Source organism: Panthera leo, chromosome A1, assembly GCF_018350215.1.
Source record: "Panthera leo isolate Ple1 chromosome A1, P.leo_Ple1_pat1.1, whole genome shotgun sequence".
Lineage (NCBI taxonomy): Eukaryota > Metazoa > Chordata > Mammalia > Carnivora > Felidae > Panthera > Panthera leo.
The window spans coordinates 77,919,688-77,943,702 of NC_056679.1; the positions used below are offsets into that span (position 1 = coordinate 77,919,688).

Consider the following 24,015-nt stretch of genomic DNA (forward strand, 5'->3'; position numbering starts at 1 on the left):
AAACCCGATCCCAGTTTGAAAAGGTTTGGGTCCAATACAGAAAACAATACAGCAGATAGCAGCAATCCCGTAAACTTTCCAATCCCTTTTTCTATTTAAATGGTGTTTCAAATGTAACATAAAGGTTATACGTAAAGAGATGGCTTTCAAACTCAAGATGTTTTCCGTAGGGAAAATATTTCAACGCTAGTCTAGTTGTGAGGTTGGTTGGATTTTATTGTATCAGATATTGAGCAATAGCAGATTATTTTTGTTCTGAAAACTCTTATTTTAGGAATTCTCTTTTGTGAACTGTTTTGGCCGTCAATATCATATATTTGTTTTAGAAATATTTTACACAAAGTTTAATATTATGGATAAATATTATGCTGTAAATTTGTACTTAACAAGATCAATTTTCCTTTTTTTCACACATCATTATAATATATAATATATACATTTAGAAATACGTGTGACCCCATCACACGCAGGAAAGTTTTAATGTATGCTATCGCCTTGATTCATTACAAAGATAAATTGTTCTCAGACTCTTCAAATTTCCTTCCGTTGTAGTAGAGGGAAAGATGTATGAAGACTTTTAAAAACTAAACACAGTCGGTGAACATCATACCAATCTTGTGTTTCTTACAAGACTGTGCATTCTCAGAACTCTTGTGGTTGGATATCTTTGCTACTGGGAGAAATGAAAAAGTGTTGCTATTTTGACCCACTTTTTGTGAGTGACAATCTATAGTTTAAGGTCACATCTGTGTTGAATGGGAAAGTCCTAAAGGACTGTTGTACGAGAGAGAAGATGACAATGGATATGGAATTTTCTAAAAAGGAAGAGCTGAAAGTGAAGAGGTAAATAACACTGATAAGGTTGATAGGACTCAAGCAGCATCTCTGGAGGCCAGAATGGGAAGTCCTCTGCTGATTTCCAACAAAACTCCTTCAGAAGCCCGGTGACTTTCTCTGGAGTAAGGAAAATTAATGAATGGCACTGGCTTCAGTGAGTATAATTCAAATACTATTGTTGAACTTTTCTTTTAATATTCCATCTTCCTTTCTGAAGAGTATTTCTTGAAACACACTTTTCCCTCCGTAGTGTGTTTTCTTCTAAAAGTTAGATTTCTGCTACTACATGATAGAATAGATCATTGTTTCTTGACGTGTAGGTTGTAGCCAACTGGAGTTGGGCTGCGGAGATTAAAACTTAGATATTTTCTTATCAGTTTGGTAGCCTCAAAGCATCAGTCTTTCTCCAAACTCCTGTGGAGTTTTGGGTAAATGGTCAAGAAAAGGGTCAGTTGAAACAGGGAGTAACCTGGTTTTCTCTTTATTGGGTTAATTGGATCTTTGTGCTCTCCTCGTGGGCTTCCATCATGTGCCCAGTTAACTGGGTTCAGTAAAGAACAAGAACAAGAGTGCTAACACGGCGACTGCCGTAATAACCAAGCTTGATTTCCCAATTATTGCGTATCAGGAGTAGTACGCAATACTCCACATGCATTATCTCATTTAATCTCTATGTACGCGTACATGTGCCACAAAGGAAAGATGGAACGTTTGGAAATTTGACTTTGACTAGTGTCAACATCCGCCTCTTCTTCTGTGTGGAAGAAAGATTAAAGCTTCACATGCTCTGATTGACCCTTGCATCCGTCACAGAACTGAGCAGTAAGCCCTTAAGAAGTGTTTGTTAGAGAGATAGGAATATGTTTCAAATAGGTTTAGCAGGGCTCCCCTAGATCCTGTGCACACTCCTCAGACTTTCACTGCTTTGGCTGTTTCGTTAAATCCTTTCTCTCAAGCCGCCCTTCTTCATGACCATCTTGCCACTGTTGATGCTTTGACATATTTGTCGTGGCAGAAGGTCTGTCAGCGTAACAGCACTGGGTCACATTTTCCCTATGGCATAGACATGGCCCCCGTTGTTTTGCAGATCAATAAAAGAATCACAGAATAGTCCAGAATGTTCTGCCTCTGTCAAAATGATCAGGTTTACATGAAAACGTGGTAGAAAAGTTTCAGAGTCATAAAAGAATTGCAGTTGTTCACATGATATTTCCGCCTTGAAATACCAAGGGAAACTTGATAACAGATTTTCTTATGTGAATACTCGTATTCTTTGCAGGCCTGTGTCTTTGCACAGCTTGGGAAGAACTTATCACGATTACCTCTGTTACTCCGTGTTGTAAATATCAGAATGTTTTCAGTTAATCAACTGAAGCAGAATTCACTGTGTCAAGCTCTTAAAATGTATACAGAGAGAAGCATGTTCTTAATATCCCACTTCAACTCGGAATAAAATACTTACTGGATAATAAAAACTCTAAACTAATATTTTCTTAATTTCAAAGAGGCATGCTTAAATTTCTGTTTTATGATTTTCAGAGATATATACTGCTTTGTTTTCTGTTCCCATGGAAAATGTCCTTATTTCGCGTTCACCTGGAGGCATTTGTCTTTATTTAACAGAATAGTTCTCTCTTTCCTTGAATATTTTCTGGAATATTGTACATGTGATAAGTGATGCGATGCGAACTGATGCTTCCCAGAAGTTTTACTGATTATGCAGTTTCAGGGAAATCTCCCATTTTATTTTTAACGATGTTCCCTCTTTCTTTCTTTTTTTTTTTTGGGTCCAAAACACTTTACCAAAAGCCTGACTTTGGCTCCAGAGTGAAATGGGCATGGTTTCAATTCTGGCCCCGTCACTTCCCGCTGCAGGCCCCGAACAAGTTGTTTACACTTTGCAGGACTTAGTTTCCAGGATGTAATTTTTAGGATTTTTGTGAGGTTGCCTGTATTTATATCCGCTCAATAAATGTTAGCAATTGTTTTTATTTTCAGTAATGTTAATATTATTAGCACGACCACTGACTTATTAATTAGCGTTAGGGATTTTTTTAAACAAAAAAAAAAAACATGACTTTGGAATATTCTGGTAGTTTGGTTCATATCTATGATAGACTTGAAAAACACATGATAAACTTGCGTTCTGTCCAGGCATAATATTTGAGGGCAAGTTACGTTGAACAATAAAGATGATATACTTACCGTTTTTCAACAGTGTGTAGGGTTTTTCTAAACCATGAACTTCAAGGACATATTCTATTTTAAGTAAAATTTATAATAAATATCTGTGGGCAAATTTCACAAAGTAATTGTAGAACAATGTGCAGGATCCGTAGGAGGTAGAATTGGCTCGGGGTTTCTGGAAAAATAGCTTTGTGGACTCAGGCACTTTTCTTCCTTCCCTTACTGTTCCTATTCAAGTAACTAAAAGGATATATTTTTGCTTTTCAGTCATTCAAGACTGCTTGCAACTGATCGCAGACAGCGACACACCTACTATACGAAAAGGTAATGAGATGGCCCCCCCGTAACTTTTCTACTCACACCTCTAAGATTCTGTTCAAACTTCATCACGAATCAGCTGTTTTCCTCAACTTCTTAGAATCAGGTGTAAAGTAAGAAACTTAACCGTTATCAAAATGATTGGGTAATAAATATTTAGGTGAATGTAATAATCCAACAAGCCGACTTATCTTAGAGACACTAACACTTAGAGATTTAAAATAATTAGTACTAAGCCAAAATCAGTACTAAGCCAAACTCAATTTTTTTTTTTAGAAATCATTTTGGCTTCTCTAATGACTTGAGATCTTCTTCACAAGTATTAATTCTCCTATTTGTTAGGTTTTAGAGATCTTAACAGGATGAAGATAGAACTGAACAGGTCATAAATATTTTATATTCATTAATTTATTAATAAATATATCGTATGTGCAAATAAACATAACACTTTTATGACAATCCAATGTGAGATGATTGCTTTCTATTTTACGTATATTGGTTAAGAACATGCAACGTCCAGTTACTGTGTGGGCAGTGGGGCTTAGCGATGAATAAGATACATATGTTCCTCGCTTTCACGGAATTTACCTTTTGATGACGGGAAAACAGGAAAAAAGAAAAAGCAAATGAACAAGTAAAATGTAGAATGAAAAAATTAAGTGCGATGGAGAGAAATAAAGCAGGCGAGGGGCTGGGGAATGTCTGGGCGGTGAACCAGAACAGGGAGTTCATGAGTGTCAGAGGGTTAAGCTGGGGGTCAGGAATGGGGAAACAAGAAGAAGCCCAGAGAATGAATTTGGATTGGCCTTTGTAATGATTGCCAAGAGTGCTATCTTCCATCTGTGTTTTTCTTTGTGACTTTAATTATCCTGAATGTAACGCAGATACTGAACTATTTGAGATTCCATTATTTATTGCTCTGCATTTTCCAAAGTCATACGGTTGCAACCTTTAATAGGCAGCAGACTGTTTACTAAGGATTAAACTAAGGTCAGAAGAAGACCTTAGGACCAAAGATAAAATCTTTAACATATGACTTAGAAAAGGTTTGTTTCACACATTTGGCCCAAACAAAAATGCTGTGAATCACTCTAAAAGATGAGGCTGCTACTTGATCGTGAACATGACTTGCACAGAGTAGTATGCATGATCTCCACTGACTGAAGGGTGCTTGTGTGGGTGCTTCGCTCTTTGGACCCATGGGTCAGCCTTATGAGACCAGCAAGCCTTGAACAACATGTATTTGCTAGTGGGCATGGGCACTTAAGCACCATTGCTTTCCTGCATCCCATACGTATTTGTATGTTGTGTTTCCATTTTCCTTTCGTTCAGGATATTTTTTAATTTACCTTCTAAATATATATATTTTTAAATATTTATCTATTTTTGAGAGAAAAACAAAGCATGAACAGGGGAGGGGCAGAGAGAGAGAGACACACACAGAACCTGAAGCAGGCTCCAGTCTCTGAGCTGTCAGCACAGAGCCTGACGCAAAGCTTGAACCCATGAGCCATGAGATCATAACCTGAGCCAAAGTTGGACACTCAACTGACTGAGCCACCCAAGTGCCCCTACCTTCTGATTTATCTTTGACCCATTAGGTGTTCAGGAATGTATTGTTTAATTTCCACATATTTGTGAATTTTCCAATTTTTCTGTTACTGATTTCTAGTTTCATTCCATTGTGGTTGGAAAAGATGTTAGGTATGATTTCAGTCTTCTTAAATCTATTCAAATTTGTTTTGTGCCCTCACATTTTATTTATCTTTAAGAATTTTCTTTGTGCATCTAAGAAGAGTGCATATTCTGCTACTGTAGAATGAAACATTCTGTGCATATCTGTTAAGTGCAACTGCTCTGTAGTGTTGTTCAAGCACACTATTTCCTTATTATTTTCTTTTGGATGACCTATCCTTTATTGAATGTAGGGTATTGAATTTTCCTACTGTTATTGTATTGCTATCTATTTGTCTCTCCAAATCTGTTAACATTTGTTTTATACGTTTAGGGGCTCCAATGTTGAGTGTATGTGTGTGTGTGTGTGTGTGTGTGTGTGTGTGTGTGTATGTATATACATAGTTGTTGTTTTATCCTCTTGATGAATCAATCCACTTGTCATCATGTAATGACCTTGTTCATCCCTTGTGACATGTTTTGACTTGTTGAAGTCTATTTTGTCTAATATAAGAGTAGCCACTTCTTGTCTCTTTTGTTTACCATTGGAGGAAATATTGTTATCCTGCCCTTCACTATGTGTGTCGTTAAAGCTGAGTGACTTTCTTGTAGACAGCGTATGGTTGGATTTTGTTTTTCTTTCAAATCATTCAGCCACTCAATGCCTTTTGATTGGGGAATTTAATCCATTTACATTTAAAGTAATTATTGATAGTGAGGACTTATTATTTTCCTTTTGTTAATTGTTTTCTGGCTGTTTCGTAGCTCCTTTGTCCCTTTCTTACTCTCTTGCTGTCTTTCTTTGCTGCTTATTTTGTGTACTGGTTGCTTCGATTCCTTTCTCTTTGTATTTTGAGTGTCTACTGCAAGTTTTTTATTTGTGTTTACCATGAGGCTTACATTAAAACAGCTTAGTTACAGTAGTCTATTTTTTTAAAATTTTTTTTAATGTTTGTTTATTTTTGAGACAGAGAGAGACAGAGCATGACAGGGGAGGGTCAGAGAGAGAGGGAGACACAGAATCTGAAACAGGCTCCAGGCTCTGAGCCGTCAGCACAGAGCCCGACGTGGGGCTCAAACTCACGGACCGTGAGATCATGACCTGAGCCGAAGTCGGACGCTTAACCGACTGAGCCACCCAGGCGCCCCTACAGTAGTCTATTTTAAGCTGATAGCGACTTAACTTCAATTTCCTACAAAAACTACACTTTTACTTCTCCCTCCCCCACACTTTGTTACTGATATATGCCTGTTTACATCTTTCTATATTGTGTATCTATTAACCAATTACTATAGTTATAATTCTTTTAATACTTTCATCTTTTAACTTTTATACTAGAGTTGAAAGTGATTTATAATTCACGATAGCCAATTCTTTCAGGTTTATGAAGATTTGTTTTATCCCTTTATTTATGTTGGGTTTTCTTGGTTCTTCATGTTCCTTGTAGAGTTGCTTTGTTACCTCTGCATTTGAAGAAGCACTACCTCTCCTACTCCCCATGGACTGACTTTCCCTGGAAGACACTTTCATTGGTCAGCAGTGCTTGATATCAGCCACTCTAAGGCCAGACAGGAGCAAGGTCCCCTTTGCTTCCTCCTTTCCTTCCTGGAGGAAAAGAATCTGTTCTCTGCTTCTCCTCAGTCATACAAAACAAAACAAAACAAAACAAAATGCTGGGTATAAGAGACTGTCCTGTCCTTTTCTTTGTTTCTAACTGTATCAAGCACCAAGCTCTTTTGGTTATTCCACACTAAGTACAGGGTGAGATGATGGAAACCAGCTCCCTAGAAGGCACTCTGAGAGGCCATAGGGCACAGGTGCACCCTTCAATCTCACCCCCCATGGAGGACTCACAGGCTGAGGCAGCCTTCTTGGTGCTGAGCTACGCCTATTTGGGGGAGGGACTAAGGTGAATAAATTGAAACCGCTCCTCTTACCTATAAAAATGTGACTGCTTCTCAGTTTGTGCTCTACTACTTAGCTTCTACTTCTTAGCTGGATTCTGAATTTCTTTTCAAGGTATCTCAGCACCAATATTATTGTTAAATCAATGTTTCTGTGCAGGGATGATGTGTAAGGCTCCCTACACTGCCATCTTGCTGACATAATCCATCATTCGGAACATTTGTTTATTTATTTATTTATTTATTTATTTATTTATTTATTTAAACGTTTATTCATTTTTGAGAGACAGAGAGAGACAGAGCGCGAGCAGGGGAGGGAAAAAGAGAGGGAGACACAGGATCTGAAGCAGGCTCCAGGCTCCGAGCTGTCAGCACAGAGCCCGACGCGGGGCTTGAATCCACGAAGCGTGAGATCATGACCGGAGCCAAAGTTGGACGCTTAACCGACTGAGCCACCCAGGCACCCCGATTCCATTCTTTTCTGTCAAGCCGTCATTCTCTTTACAAGCTTTCATTTGTTTGGGATTTTACAGATAAATATATTCGATACCCACTGCAGGTGCTTGCTTGTACTGTGCTTTCCTCATTCATCTCTTACTTTCTGGAATTTCATTCTTGAGTAGTTTACCCAAAATGGGCTCATGAAAAGAATGCTCACAAAGTTTTTGCACTGATAAAACTGTATCTTTGGGGGTGCCTGGGTGGCTCAGTAGGTGTGAGCGTACGACTTCAGCTCAGGTCATGGTCTCATGGTTCATGAGTTCGAGCCCTGCATCAGGCTCGCTGATGTCAGTGCTGAGCCTGCTTGGGACTCTCTGTCCCCCTCTCTCTGCCCCTCCTCTGCTCACTATCTCTCTTTCTCTCAAAAATAAACATTTAAACATTTATACATTAGGGACAGCTGTCTAGATACAAAATTCCCATTTCTTCTCTTGAGTTGTAGGAATTTCTCCACTGTCTTTGGGCATTAGATGCACATTAAAGAAAACTAAGGTAAGAGAAATTTTTCGTCTCATAAGTGGCTTGACTTTCTTGCCTGACTGTACAAAGAGTTATTTATTTACCTTAAAAAGGCAAAACTTATTTGGCTGTATATGTCAGGTTTGGCTATTATGATAGGTAGAATAACAGCCCTCAAAGGTGTCTACAGCCTGATCCCTGAAACTTTTGTGAGCATTTTACTTCATGTGGCAAAGGAGACTTTGCAGATGTGACTGAGGTAAGAAATGTGAGGAAACTACCCTGGCGAGCCCAGTGTAATCACAAGGGTCCTCACAGAGGAAGCTGGTAGGGTCAGAGTCCAAGAAGGAGATGCGGTGATGAAAGCGAAGCTCGCAATGATGTGGTTGTTGCCTGGGAAAATAGAAGAGGCCACAAGGCAAGGGAAGTAGATGGACTAGAGGAGCTAGGAGAGGCAATGGATGGGTTTTCCAACTTCCAGAAGAAGCACTATCTTGCCAACACCTTGAGTTTTGCCCAGCGAGACTTCTCATGTTTTGCACTGTGACATAATACATGTGTGTTGCTTTAAGCCACTGAGTTTGTGGTAATTTGTTACAGCAGCCACATGGAACTGGTGAATTTTGGAATCAACCTTTCTGGGCCCAGGATGTGGTTTCTCAGACTTTTGTTGTTGCTGGTTTTTTCAGGGTTCCAGTTCTGTGTAGGATGGTAATTCTTTACCTGTCTTACATATTCTATAACTGTACATTCTTTTCTCAAATTCTAAACTCGTTATTTCCATCTTCTTTTGGGTAAAACCAACTTTCCATTCTGAAACTTTTTATTTTCATTTAAATGAGGATTTTTCCTCCTCGTCTTCCAAGTTCTTTTAACCCGCACTGAAATTTCCAGGATGGTAAGATTCTAGATTTCTGTGTACATGTGAGGGCTTCTTCACCTTTAGGGAGTTGACTTTTGCTGGCTCTTTGTGAAGTTGGCCATTGCTGGGACCTGTCGCTATTTTCTCTGCCTCCTCTCTCCCCTTCCACACCCAGCCCAGGTGTGAGCTCAGTGACTTTGTTACCCTTTCAAGTTACTCTGGAAAACGTGCCATTTCTTTCTGTCCATTTCTTTCACATGACTTAACAGAGGTAAAGAAAGGGCAGATGTATTTTCCTCAATCATGTCGATGGCAGAAGTCCCTTGTTTATTTCTGCTTTGCTACATAATTGTTTCGTAATTATTTCATAGAGGCGAAGATGAGATTTACTTTTAATCTCCCAGTAGAATTTAACACTTGATGACTGTTTCTTCTAGAAATACAGGCTTCCTGAAGTTTGTTTCTCTAACCATTCTCTTTTCAGCGTCTCCTTTTAAATCTCTTTGCAAATTACTCCTAAATGTATCTCCTCCATATTGGTGTCTTTCAAGACCTCTGATGTAGTCCTGTTCTCTTTTGTTTTCACCTTGTTTCTGTGGTGTTCTTAAATACTGTGTTGCGTTGTCATATACCAGCCACATGCTGATGGTTTGGATGTAGATCTTTAGCCCGAGCCACCAAGCTCCAAGCCTGTACACATCTCTTCCTTTACAACTTGGTGGCACCTCAGCCTCACTGTAGAACTTGTCCCCAGATCCCTTCCTGCAGTGTTCCTCTGTCATTTAGTGTGATGGCTGTGTCCTCCCTTCTCTAACCCAGAATGCTGGGTGTCATTCTTGACTGTTCCTGCTAACACCTTATGTTAATCTCAAAACCCTACGAGTTATTCCCCATGAATCCAACCTGCATTAATCCATTTCGCTCATTCTCATCTCACCATCCTGGTACAGACGGCCATCATCTCCCACCTTGGCTGGTTCTTTGCCCCCATTTTTGTACCTTTTCTTGCCTGGAAGCCGCATCGTGATATTTCTAAAAGATGGAATAATCATTTCTCTCCACTGCTCACAGCCCTACAGGGCCCTCCAGTTGCCCTCCATACAGCTCTGCCCCTCGGCCCTGCCCGGCTGCATTTGTTTTCTCCTGATTTCCCTTGCTCCACCTCAGCTATGGAATCAAGCCTACGATAACTATGGATTTCCAGGCCACACTATACTCGCTTTATACAAAAAAATCACGATGTCTTGAACTGGTTTACTTTCTCTTTTTAAAAACGTGTTATCAATATTTTATCCCTTAAAACTACTTCCAGGAGCTGTACGATAATAACATTTAAAAATCAAGAGACGTCACCAATGTAGCAGCTCTGATCGACAGCTGCCGTCTGAGCATCTATTTTCAGCTGTTGAAGGAGGTAACACTGGGGGTACGAATGTTTGCAAGGAAACGTCCAATTCAGAAAATAGAATAAAAACCAAATATTAATGAAATATGTCTGATTCTTCTATAAAATGTTGCCAACCTAAAATTTATGTATTTGTTATATGTCAGAACAGGAAAGATCTACTCTTTTAAGAGCGAACACTTTCCAGTGCACGCGTAAATTATTTTCACAAACTAATACTGGCATTGTTTTTATTGAATTTCGCAGGTCGTTGCACACATTAATTTTCTTAAGTTTTCAAAAACAGATCAGTACATCAAGTATGTACAGCTGAGTGGAGGTGGGAAGTTCAGCCTTTTTATACACCACAGCACATCGGTGTTTTAGCTGTGGACTAGCAAAGATAAAATAAGCAGTAATACTCTTGGAGTATACTTCTGAATTTTCAAATACTAACTATAAGTAGTAATGCATTCTGGTTTACAAAAGCATCCTACAGGGGCACCTGGGTGGCTCAGTCGGTTAAGCATCTGACTTCGGCTCAGGTCATGATCTCGTGGTTCATGGGTTCGAGCCCTGCGTCCGGGCTCTGTGCCGACAGCTCCGAGCTTGGAGCCTACCTTGGATTCTGTGTCTCCCTCACTCTCTGCTCCTCCCCCACTTGTGCTTTGTCTCTCTCGGTCTCTCAAAAACAAATAAATGTTTAAAAAAAAAACGAAAAAAAAAGAAAGAAAAGCATCCTACAGAATAGGCACTTCATGTGTATTTTTTTCATTAGCATTTCTCTGTAGTCTAATTTGCGTGTGAAAAATCTAAGCACGTTTTAAGATGTAGAAACACGTTATAATATTTATGCTTAAGTTTATAATTACTTTTAATTTACTGTTTTGTCTGTTTGCTTAAAGGATTCGACACTCATTCAGTAGCACGTATTCACTGAGTGCATATACTGTGCTGGGCTGTATTCTTGGCATTTGGCCTTAGGGAGTATAATTCGTGTGCGCGTGTGTGCGTGTATGTGGGTGTGTGTGCTGTGTGTGTGTGCAGTGGGGGACAAATGCAGCAGTACATTAAAACAGGTAACCATGCACTGACTCTCTTTAATGAGAACATTCCCAGCAAGATAGGATGAAATGCCAAAAGAAAATGCCGAGAGGACGTAAGAATATATACCTAGTAACTATTTGTTTTTCTTTCTTTGCTGACAATATAGCGGCGGAATTGGGTAAAAAGCACCTCACTGATTTTATAGATATAAGTATGGTGTAAAGAAATAGGAAATTAACCTACGACATTGAAAAAAAATGTTTAGTAAGTAAACATCTCTAGCCAGTTTTAGAACTCTGTGTGTTACTTTAGTTCACGAGTGATGTAGCATTTCACACGGTTTCAGTAACTAGCTCACAAAATGCTTTTAAAGTAAATAAACAAATACATAAATAACAGAATGCTTTTAAAAAACAATCGGATGCTTGCGGGTAGTTGCAGAGAACGCCCTGCCATTTTGAATTAGCTTATGTTTAAAGTTGAATTAGTTAATTCAGTAAATATTTGCTGCATGTCTGCTGGAGGCCAGGCATGGTGTCAGGCCCTGGGCAAACAGCAGAGAACCAAACATAAACAGTGTCTGAACCCAGAGAAGTCGGGATCCGAGATGTGTACTGTTTTGAAGGGAAAAGACGCCTTTCTTTGGTCAGAGCATCAAGTAGGTACCCTCGGAACCCACGAGAGCAGCCGCCTTCAGTAAGAACAACCAGGATGATTAATTCTTCCTCGTATTTTCAGCTGTCTTTGAAAGTGCTTCGGGTACATGATCTCATTTAAACAAATGTGAAACTACCTTATTGTCATCTCGTCACTGAAATGATGCAGTATCAAAACGGGACGATGAGTTTGTCTCTGTGACTTGTAACTGGGGAGATCTTTTGTCCAGGGACTGTCACCATCCAGAGTGGCACTGGTGGGTTTTACTGAAGTAAAGCTTCCTCACAGACCTTGGGAACAGCAAAGCGAGGTGGTGAGGGGCCTGCCGGATACTGTGGGGGCATTGGCTCCCCTGGGGGACTGAGGCAGGTCCTGGGAATACACGAGAGGAGGGACAAGGGCACCTGTCTCTCCTCTCTGGCTCTCCCTCCCAGCGCCCACCCTGCACCTGTGGGCATGTCAACTGGGAGAGCTGCCTTAGGGAACTGAACTCAGGTTCAAGGGGTAGTTTGCTTTGTGTGATCACCTCGGGTCCTTTCCTCCTCCAAACATTCAGAAAATGTGTAGTTTTCGTTTTATATTTTTCCCTCAAGAATCCCATTTGGAAAAAGTTCAGATGTGACGGGTTGGCCTTCGGGGAGCTCGCTGAAGTGGGTGCACGCACTCAGCAGTTGTGTTTACGAATGTGAAAGCGTTACCAGCTGCTGTGTCCTACCGTGCAGCCCCTTTCAGAAATCCCCAGGGAACATTTTCTTTAAACTCAGTCTAGGACAAGTTGTTTTTTTCTTGAGCTTCTGGCATATTGTCCCATGGACTCTGAATTTGATTATTGTTTCCCTTTTTGCTACGACCGAGGTGAAGCTTGGGGATGCGTGTGGTCCAACATGACCAATCATATGGGAACACTTTTTATACTATTTTAGACCACCACAGTTTCATTTTATTATTCTCTCTGTATGTTACCATTTCCCTCATCTTCTTTTCAATTATTTTATGCTATTTTACTTCTACCCTCCCCCCCAACCCCACATTTCTTAATCTGGCCTCAGGGTTCGCCGTTTACTCCAATCTTTACATGACGGTGAGAAACCCAGTGACTTTACACTGTGGATTCATAGGAGAGGAGCGTTTATACCCTCCTCAAGGGTATCTGTCCCGAAGCACCATGTTCTGGCACAGAGATCGGGTCCCCTCCTGCTGACCCATTTTCTGTAGCTGCTGGCTGTTGTCTGCACCCTTCCTGGGGTTCTTCCACACCACAGCTCCCCTATCACTCCCCAGGGAAGCCTGAGGGGTCCCGGAGGAGAATTCATGTGCTGAGCACAAACCACTTTACTTGGATATTACAGAGGGACATTGCCAAGTTCCTTGACCATGTCCTAGGAAAGGCTATGTCTTGGTAACTTCCCACGCTCTCTGGAAGCTCTCTTCTGTTGCCCAGTGCACTGGGGAGGGGGCTTCTCCCCTGATGCCCTTCCCTAAATTCTCCCCCTGCTAGCCCCCTCCTCTCTGGGAAGCAAGGAACAACCAGAAAACTTGTGTAAGAGTGTTATTCAGAGACATTTGGTCCATTTTTTTTTTCTTTTGCCTCCAACTCTGCCATGCAGACCGGGCTCCGTGATGAAAATTGCTGCAATACACAAGAACAAAAGAAAACACAGAACATTCTTATGAAGTGTTTGCCCTCAGGTTCCTGTCTCCAATGGTTGTCCGGGTTAATGTGGCAAGCACAGCTGAAAAACCAGCAGAGCGCCCTGATTTGTCTTCTTTTCCTCTTTTTTTTTTTCTTTTTTTTCCTTGAAGATGAAATTCAGTTCTAAGTTTCAGACTCGGTTTAGCAACTAAGCGGAGGTGAAAAACTGCTTTCCTCACAAGTTACTCTCTCCATCGTAGGAGCCTACACGTTCGTTCCGTGGCTGCTCAGCTTTAAAAGAGGAAGGGCCCTGGAAGAAAAGGAAAATAAAATCCTGGTGAAAGAAACCGGTTACTTCTTTATATACGGGCAGGTAGGTTCAACGCCCCACCTGTGCCACCGCCCAGTGCCTCCTTTTTGTGCTCGCTTCTGACAGAGTTCTTTGGTTTGTTCCTCAGGTTTTATACACGGATAACACCTTTGCTATGGGACACCTAATACAGAGGAAAAAAGTCCATGTCTTTGGGGACGAACTGAGTCTGGTGAATTTGTTCCGATGTATTCAAAATATGCCTGAAACACTACCCAATAATTCCTGTTATTCCGCTGGTAAATAACAGTTCTGTATAAATAGACAGAAAGACACTCCTTGATATGCTGTGCGTTTTTTATCCTCTTGAGTGATGAGCTGGTTCCTTTTAATCGAAACAGAAAAAATCGTTACTAAGAGTTCTATCCCGTTTCTATACATTGAGAGAGGGCACAAACTCAGAGCTGTCAACACTGAGAGCAATTCTAAACTGCGTTTTCTTCAGCAGGTAAAACTGTATAATAACGACAGCAGTGATAATAGAACGAGAACGGTCACCACATGCCCGGCGACCTTGTCTGTCCCTTACCTGTGCTCCTTCACAGGATCCGCCCTGTTGAAGGGAGGCGGAATCCAGACACAGGGAGGCAGCACATGGTGTCCTAGCTTGCAGAGTTTCTAAGTTCCAGAACTTGGCATAAACCATCCGGTGTGACCCCAGAGTGGGAGCCCCCAAAGCTTTTCTTTTTTCTTTTTCTTTTCTTTTTTGTTTTTAAGGGCTGCTAGAGAATGCCCTGGCCGGTTTGAGGGTCTGGTCAAGTTGCACAGTGGCTTTCTCTCAGCCTCATGCAGGTGGCCTCTGGTGGAAAGGGACAGCAGACAGATGGCTTTGGGATGTGAACATGTAGGCGCAAGGCTGCTGCAGCCCAGGGGCCCTGAAGACGCAGAGAGAAAAGAGGAAGGGTGGGATTTGTTCGTGTCAGGCCTTTGGGCTGTATTTGCCTACATAGTCTTTATTTCGTGGTGCGGGTGAATTCATCAAAGCTGGTGTTGGGCGGGTGTGGGGAGCCCATATTTGCCTTAAACACATTGATTCCTCCCTGGTGGTTTTGACAAATCCAATGGAGAACCCCGAGGAATGTCTTCAGTTCCAGACCGTTCCCGTGAAAAGACAGCGTGAAACACAGGCCCGGGGACTGGCCACGCTATTTGAAGCACTAACTCGCAAAGCTGTCTGCCGACAAGTACACAAGAAACCAATTGGGAAGGAAGGAAAATAGTTCATAAAAACGGAGACGATTGTCATTCTGGATCCACTGCCTTAAATAGATGTTACGGGATGACGAGGAAGTGTGTTAAATTGAAACTCCCTCATTTTCATAAAGAAAAGCTCCCCTGTGCCCAGCGATGACCAATGTCCTGCTGTTGCAGGATCCTTGGAAATGGCGAGGCCGCCCCCCCCCGTCTGTGCTGGTCACATGCAGCAGTAATTACGGCTTCGCGAGCTGCTCGTGGAGGCTTTCTGGTCATCTGCCCCTCCGCGTTCACAGTCTCGGCCACACTTCCTAGCTGCCCGCTTTTTAAGAGTAGTTAACTGGGCCGTAAAGCTGAGTCTCAATGCCTGTGGCGTAGTATCATCCATGAGACCCGTTCTCTAGGACACCTCAGGTTTGCAATTTTAATCTGCTCTGGGGCAAATCGGTTTAAAACCATTAAAAACCACAGATTTGTATCTGAGTGCGTGAAGCGCTTCCATACAGAATACCCTGGAAAAAATGTAGGTGGTCCATGTGAGGAGCCCAGCAGAAGACCAGGCGCCTCTTTACACACTTACTCACTATCTCATGAACAAACTGAGTGTGTCTGTTGTAGAAGGTACAGCCGATAGCTATAATCTGGAAGACTCGAAATAGCCAATAACTCAGCATTAGAATTTTAAACAGAACCTACTTGAAAATAGTTCACACTGACTTTGAGAGTTAGCATTACTTAATGCTCTGTGATCAATAGCCTTTCCGAAATAACTAGATTATCTTCAGTCTTTATAACAACTGATTTCTTCAACAAATAAATTCCAATCTATTTTTTTTCTTTCTACTATTTAATGTAGTCATCAAATGCCTTGCTAATCCTGAAAAGTGTACAATTACCCTTCACAGTACCTGAAACTATGTCTTTTGTTTGTTGTCTGTCTTAGTCCATTACAAAAACAAACAAACAAACAAACAAACAAACACCCAAGATCCTTGGAGACAGAATCTTTTGTAATTCTGATCACAGCTCTTGTGTGTCTTGAAAGGTGCCTGGCACATCATTAAGTATTCAGTAAATAAACACTGACTGTCCACTGTCACTGAGGAGATCTGGGTGCTTTGGGTTTGATGATGGATGTTAACATATGTAACATAGTTCCTATAATACATTTTCACTGCATATTCATGAAAACGCAACTACCTTTTAAATTATTGGTTGAAAGTATTAGCAGTTTTGATATTATTTTGTTTGTTGGTTTCTTTGTTTTTTCTCCTCCTTCCTTTTCCCTCCTATTTTCCTTTTAACATGGGGTCCGTATTGGGGTCCGCATCGTTGTGCTTACTGAGTGTAGTTCCCGAGTTGTGTTTTGTATTCCTGAATCACAGGACGCATCACTGTAAACTAGGCACACACAGATTTATCGATCAGTTTTGAGAAGCTAAGTACTTTCGTGCTTTTGGTTATAAAGTCAGATATGGTCATTTAAGGAAATGTGAAATATAGAAGGCTGTAAAAAATAATGCAAATGAGTCCTAATCCTGTGGTCTGGACTGAAGAGAAAACTATGTTAGCATATAAGCTTTGCTAATGAATGGTGTTTTGTTTTTTATTTTTAACAATGTGTGCATTTTATGTGCACATTTAAGTGTGTACGTGCAGCATACCCACACTGCACGGTGTGTGTCATTTTTTTCTATCTCGATTTTGTGTTTTTGCTTAACGTTATTATAAATAGTTTTCTTTGTCAATACAAGGAAGCAAAACCACTTTTAACCATATACTATCCCATCAAGACGACGTGCTATGATTACTTAACTTTTTTTCTTACCACCAGACATTGGTTTCCGTTCAGCGTCTCCATTTTATCGACAGTAGGTGGTAAACACAGTTATATCTGTTGTCATTCCTTCTGCTCATTTGCTTTAGCTGTTTCTGTTTTCCGGCTGGTGGAATGGTGTAACTGGTTCAGACGTCTACCGGTGTGATTTGAGGTGTGCATGCCGATGTTAGCATTTTCCCAACATGACTTAGTTTTATTTAATACGCGTCCTCCCCCCCCCCCCCCCCCCCCCCCCCCCCCCCCGCATCGTGCAACCACTTAAAGTCCCTGTAAATCACTGTTTTCCAGGCATCGCAAAGCTGGAAGAAGGAGATGAACTCCAACTGGCAATACCGCGGGAAGACGCTAAAATATCGCAAGATGGAGATGGCACGTTTTTTGGAGCATTGAAACTTCTGTGACCTACTTCTACCTTGTTCATGGCGAATTCCTTCCTTTCTCTGTGCCTCTAAGGAGAGAACACTTCACTGGAAATACCAGAGGACGAAAACCAGGAGTTACCGAACTCTTTTCTGTGAGCTATTTGTTTTGATTTGCTGAACCTAGAGCAAAACAGGAAATTGAACAGACAGCCGCAGCCCAGGGGTGTCATGTGAATTACAAGAAATAGAACCCATTTGAGGAAAGATAGAAGTAGCCCTCTCACTATAAAAGCGTTGAGCAACTTAGGCATCGCGGCTTGGCTGGTAGCAAACACAGGTTTCCAAGGGGCGATAATCCTATTTCTTCCTAAACGGCATTCCGTTGTGCGCCGGGGAACAAGTGCCCTCGTCCGCAGGACCTTGAGACATTTTGGGAAATCTCAGGATTCATCCCCTCTATGTTAAATATTCCCCCCCCCCCACCTCTTCCAGTTAACGTTGTAGGAAGTAAGAAAAAAAAAAAAAACCTTACAGAAATCTTGCGTTCAACACTTAAAAAAGTAATTAAATAAAGCTTCCATTTAAATGTATTATACGGTTGGACTTAAAATAAAATACAAGCACTATTTAAAGGTTTTTGGTTTATTTCAAGTTTGCAATTTTTGTCTGTAATATTCCGTATCACCTGATGGAACACCAGATAACACTTACCACGCATTTTTCCTAGCTTATTCAGTTACTTCAGAAACTTTTCCTGTAGGGTCATTCCAATTCTCATGCACATAAGCATTCAGCGAAAAAATACCTATAATTATTCTGTAAAAATAAAATCTCCGGTAGAAGTTAATGAGTACATTTACAATAATGGAATGTATTTTCTCTTGATCTGTTCTTTTTTGTAAACTGCTGCTGGTATCCCAGCCTTTCAAAAGAGCACTCATGTTATTAGCTTTACAGAAGTCGAGGCTTCACTAAGGTTCTTGGCATCCTGAAGGATGTTACGTGCCATGTGCTTGTTAAACGGATCCTGATACACTGGGGACGCTATCCTCATTTTTGTCTAATAGGGAATCACGTTTGTGGATGCTGGCATAGCTATCTTTATAACGTCAGTCTCCCTTGTTTTGCTTGTCTTTTTAAAAATGTCACTGGTGTAAAGAGTTTACTTCATTCAACAATGTCCTTCTCTAGCTTAAACAGTAAATGCAAGAATAGACCCTGGGCTACAGTAATTCACTCCAGTCTACACTGAAGTGTTGTTAACAATGTGCTTTTCAAGACAACACAGAGAAGGATTTGTATTTTGCGTTCAAGATTAAACTTTCTTTAGAACTCTGATTTCCACAATTTTGGCTTTTTGGTTAAAGTCAAATATATTTTGCAACGTGTTTTGTTTTACAAAAGTATAATTAAACAGTATAGGCAGAGCAAGAGTCCTGATCGAGGAGGTGAGTCATTTTCCTAGTGTTGCTGCTAACGTGAGTCACCAAATAAAAATCTTCGGTGCCTTCTGCCTGGCTTTTTTATTGGGTTTGGCTGACACTACCCCTCTTTTGGTTTGTCCCCATATAACTAAATGTCATTTTAAAAATTCAGGCAATGGAGTGCCTGAGTGGCTCAGTGGGATGAGCATCACGCTTCAGCTCAGGTCATGATCTCGCCGTTCCCAAGTTTGAGCTCCGCGTCGGGCTCTGTGCGGACAGCTCAGAGCCTGGAGCCTGCTTCCAATTCTGTGTCTCCCTCTCCCTCTGCCCCTCCCCTGCTTGTGCTCTGTCTCTGTCTCTCTCTCTCAAAAATAAACATTAAAAAAACATGTTAAAAAAAGTATTTGAAATTATGAATATTTTACATATTTCAAACAGGATTTGTTCACATCAATACTATATATATAAAGATCTACACTGAGTATTTCTTGGAGCATACGGTTAAAGAAGGCCATGCTACGGATCCACAGGCTTGCACACCAAGCTACTGTGATCGACAGCTGGCCGCCTTGTTCTTCTTTGATGACTTAACATCATTTATCAGCAGGTGCAGAATTCAGCCACATAGACTATACTTACAGTTTAAACCAGCATTGCAATGTGAATCCTGTCTTCCTCGAGTGTGAAACTGTGCAGAAAGTGAGACTGGTTCAGGGAGTGTATTTAGCAATGAGACGTGGGTCGGAGGTGAGGTGACACGGTGCGGGGGCGGGGGTGTTCCAGTGCAATGCACCGGTGGTCCCGCTTCCCTCTTTTCTATCCTGCCCCCAGTTGACTTTAGGAAAAATGAGGTTACCCTGGGACTTCCTGTGACAGCGCTTGCAAGGTTAAGTGTGTGGGCCCAACCAACCAGACGCCCTGGTCTTAAAAAGTCAGGATCGGGCTAGTAAATAGCTCCTCGAGGGTGTGGACTTGCCGTCTGTTGGGGACAGTCCATCCAGCAGCCAGCAAGTGTCCACGATGAAGTGACGTGCAGCCCACCTGATGCCTGCAAAAATCAGCTGTACTTCTCAGTCCTTGTGCAGAGAGGGGACCTGCCAGCCTGGTTTGCTCTGGGGGCATCAGCTCACTGATAGAAGAACCGAATAAACCCTTTTGTAGTTTGGGTTAGGAATCTGGCTTGCCCGCCCTGGAGGAGAGGTTGTAACCCCTGAGCAGCGCCGCAGGACGGGCTTCGGCTCCCTCCTTGCTTTACAGTTTTCCACTCGGTTGCTAAGATAGAAATCTAGACTCACTATGTGAAACAGGACGTTTAAACTTCTTTTTTGAAATACGGACGTTTATTTCAAAACATGCATGCAATAAGATGCCATACCTCGGGGGTGCAACTTGGTGGCACGTTTTTACAAAGTGGGCATCCCCCTGTAGCCACCCCCAAATCTAACTATGGAACACTGTCAGTCCCCCACCCGTCCCGCCCCCCCCCCCCCAACCCGGCCCTTCTTGCAGAAAAACACTTATTTGGAAACAATGCTGGGGGTGTGTGACCACAGCAAACCCCCTCAGGCTTAAGGTTCCTCTTAACAATGGAACAGACCCCACCTACTCCCCCTCAGGGTTCCTTCGGGAATTTGATGAAAGACATACTTATGGCCAGAGACCACCCCTCCTACAATGGAAAGGAGCCCATCAGGAATGGACAACCCAGCATCTAGAGCAATCCAACCAACAAGGGTAGAGCCTGAGAAGGACCAAGGGGGAAGGCATGGGGGAGGGGGAGGGCTGACCAGAACCTTATAAAACAAGGACCCTCCCCTACAGTCCTCGGCGTTCACTTTCCAATGTCCCCTCTCGGCAAAGAGAGCTTTTCTACTACTCTTCCCTTCTGATCTTACACTTTTAATAAACTTCTGCCCGATGCTCATTCTGTGTCCCCCTCTTCCTTCTTCCAAGTGGCAAGACAACAAACCCCGGGTATTGTGGTGAAAAATCCTGCAACATTATCCTGGTGTGATCCTTACCAATATTTAGAATATAGTACACTTCATGGGCCGACTGGGGGGCTCAGTCGGTTATAAGCGTCCGACTTTGGCCCCGGTCATGATCTCACGGTATGTGAGTTCGAGCCCCGCGTCGGGCTCTGTGCTGACACCTCGGAGCCTGGAGCCTGTTTCCCATTCCGTGTCTCCCTCTGTCTCTGCCCTTCCCCCGTTCATTCTCTGTCTCTCTCAAAAATAAATAAACACTAAAAAAATGTTTTAGAATATAGGACACTTCGTTTTGTATGTGTGAAAAGCTGTTAGGCGGGAGGTCCCTTCTACTTGCTAGATGAGATGCTGGCTGAATCATTTCATAAAGCTAATTAGATCTTAATAAGTGAATAAATTAGGAAAGAAGGAAAGAAAGAAAAGAAAAGGAAGGAAAAGAAGAGAAAAGAAAAAAGAAAAGAAAAGATGTTAGGCAAATTGTTTTGTTTTATCTAATTTTTTAGGGCACACTGGATTTATTGTTTTTTGGGCTTATTTATTTATTTGTTTTGAGAGAGAGAGAAAGTGGAGAGGCAGAGTGAGGGAGAATCCCAAGCAGACCCCGCACCGTCAGCACAGAGCCTGACACTGGGCTCAAACCCACAAACCTTGAGAAATCGACCTGAGCTGAGATCGAGAGTCAGACGCTTGAGCAACTGAGCCTCCCAGGCGCCCCCACACACTGTCTTTAAAGCTAATCACATATCCTGTTATGACACCGGCCTGTCCATTGAGAAGGGCCCAGGGGCTAGTCGTTGCAGAGGAGCAAACAACTACACTACCAAACAACCATATGCCTGGTAGGCAGCAGAACAACTTAATTTCTGTGTCTCCCTCTTCCCTCTCTATAAAACTGGCAGTAACTTCTCACAAAGGCACACACAGGTGCACACACACTTCCACACGCACCCCTGGACCTCACGACCGAAAGCAGCACTTGGCGGCGGAACTGGCTTCTGGGCTGCAGAGGCTGCTGTTCCTGGTTAGTCCTCTGCTGTCCCCATCTTGAAACTTGTCATACTTTTGAACAAGGGACTGTGCCTTCTCATTTTGCACTGGGCCCTGAAAATTCCGGAGGGGTCCTGCCTGGAGCTCGCGGAGAGGAGTACAGGGTGGTGAGTAAGGGCTCCTCTCGAGGGCGGTGCCCCTGGAATTCAAGGCCTTTCTGGGCTGTTCCCTGGCTGGATTGTTTGGGATTCGGGGGTAGGGGTACTGCTCAGGTGACCGAGTTGTTGGGAGAAATGAACATGTGAAAGAACAGAATGGTGCCTGGCATGTTATATGTGTTAAATGTTGTTGCTTAAAAGATACACACACACACACACACACACACACACACACACAGAAGAGGGGTTGCCATTGGAATTCAAAAGAAGTAAAGAGACACGCACTGTTTGGTTTTATAAATTAGCAGGAAATTGAAGAAATCTGGTTTTGTTGTTTGGTTTTAAGTTTTCTTGAATAGACCAAAACTAAAAGAAGAAGAAGAAGAAGAGGAAGAGGAGGAAGAAGAAGGAGGAGGAGGAGGAGAAGGGGGGAGGAGGAGGGAGGGGGAAGGAGGAGAGGAAGGAGGGGGGAGGAGGAGGGGGAGGAGGAGGGGGAGGAGGAGGGAGGAGGAGGGAGGAGGGGGGAGGAGGAGGAGGAAGGGGAGAAGAAAGAAAGAAACAAGAAAGAGAGAACAGGCCTCTGCCCCCCCCCACCCCGGTTTGGGAACACCACTCTGTCCAGCCCTTCTTCAGGTCCCAGAAGAACACCTGTCCTTACCCAACAGTGCCAGTGAAAAACAGTTGTGACTACACCCTGCCCTGGACACTAAGCATTTCCAAGGTTCAGGGACAGGTGGGGCAAGAGCATCCGTAGGGAGCCGAGGTCATCCTAAATGTAACCTGATAGGAGCGAAAGAACCGGGATTCAGGGGATCAGGTGCCAGTGGCAAGAAACTCGGAAAGGGGGTGGGGTTTGGTGAGAAAAAAAATGTCCTCAAAAACGATTCTCCTGGGTCTGGAGACACCCATGCAAGCCCAGCCTGCGGTGTGAGCAGACCAGGGGGCTCTGCTCACACCCCCTCAGGATCGCCCTGACTGCCTCCTTCCAAACCTGAGGAACAGCTGATCCCCATGCAGGGTCTCGCTCATCAGGGAGGGAGCATCCCGTTGGGGTCCCCGGTCACCCACTGGACTAGAAGCCACCCTCGGTGTGAACAGGGCGGTGTGGGTAAAGTGTCACCTGGGAACGAAAAACAGCCACATTCCTATTCGCATTTCAGATAAGTCTACTGCATAACATGTGGCAATTTGACTCCCTTGGAAGATGAGACAAATGGATTCATTTTTTAAGGGTAAACCACAGAGTGGCCAGGGCTGCCAGATTAGAGTTCAAAAACCACAGCAGAAATGAACAAGATGTTTCTTTCTTTTTTTTTATAACATTTATTTATTTTTGAGACAGAGAGAGACAGAGCATGAGCAGGGGAGGGGCAGAGACAGAGGGAGACACAGAATCCGAAGCAAGCTCCAGGCTCCGAGCCGTCAGCCCAGAGCCCGACGCGGGGCTCGAACCCACGAACCGCGAGATCGTGACCAGAGCTGAGGTCGGTCCCCCAGGCGCTCCTGTACAAGATGTTTCTAAGCAGCCTTGCCTGCTGAGGTTCCCTCTCCACCACCCTGGGAGCTGTCGTCCAGCCTCGGGGCAAACTCCTGCAGACCAGACAGGCTGCCTTCTTGCAGGCATCCACATGTCCTGCAGGCCAGCGGGACCCGGTCTGTGCTCCCAGAGGCCCGTCTCCCCACATCCCAGGAGAGCAAGCCGGGTGGGAACACGCACAGGGGGGTGACTGCCTCCCCGGCAGGATCCGTCCAGCCACCCGTCCGCGTGGGGGTAATGCTCATCTGTGAAACGCGAGACTAGCTGGAGTTCCGGCTGCAGGCTGGGCATCGTCGTGGGGAGCGGGCACCACACCCGTCTCATGAAAGCCCATCCTGCCTTTACCTGTGCTGTGGAAGTCCCTGCATTCCCAGCACGATGCCTGACATCAAAAGCACAGAAATTGCCAACGAATGAACCATAAAAGAAAGAGAAAGAGAAAAGAAAAAGAAATTTCGATACAAGAGGACAAGATTAAAAAGAAAGACTTCCCCCTGCCCCAAGAAACCCAAAACAAGAGAATAAGAGGAAGAGGAAGGAAGAAAAGAAGGAAGGGGGTGACGGGAAGAAGGAAGAAACATTTTCCATATTTAAAGGGCTAGGGAATCAAGTTAGAATCAATGCATAGGCCTTACAGGATTGCTTTCTTTTAAAAAATTGTATTAAGGTACAAATTCCATCCTGTAAAATT

General features: G+C 42.9%; 1 protein-coding gene across 1 annotated transcript in view; it reads left to right on the plus strand.

The window, feature by feature from the left end:
- TNFSF13B (TNF superfamily member 13b) overlaps positions 1-17,697 on the plus strand; it is a 29,741-nt gene extending 12,044 nt beyond the window's left edge. The window contains exons 3-6 of the mRNA XM_042930172.1: positions 3,292-3,348; positions 13,725-13,837; positions 13,923-14,073; positions 17,157-17,697. Of these exons, the coding sequence (XP_042786106.1) occupies positions 3,292-3,348; positions 13,725-13,837; positions 13,923-14,073; positions 17,157-17,269 (434 nt within the window). The 3' untranslated portion in view covers positions 17,270-17,697. The remainder of the gene's footprint in view (positions 1-3,291; positions 3,349-13,724; positions 13,838-13,922; positions 14,074-17,156) is intronic.
- The last annotated feature ends 6,318 nt before the right edge of the window (positions 17,698-24,015 follow it).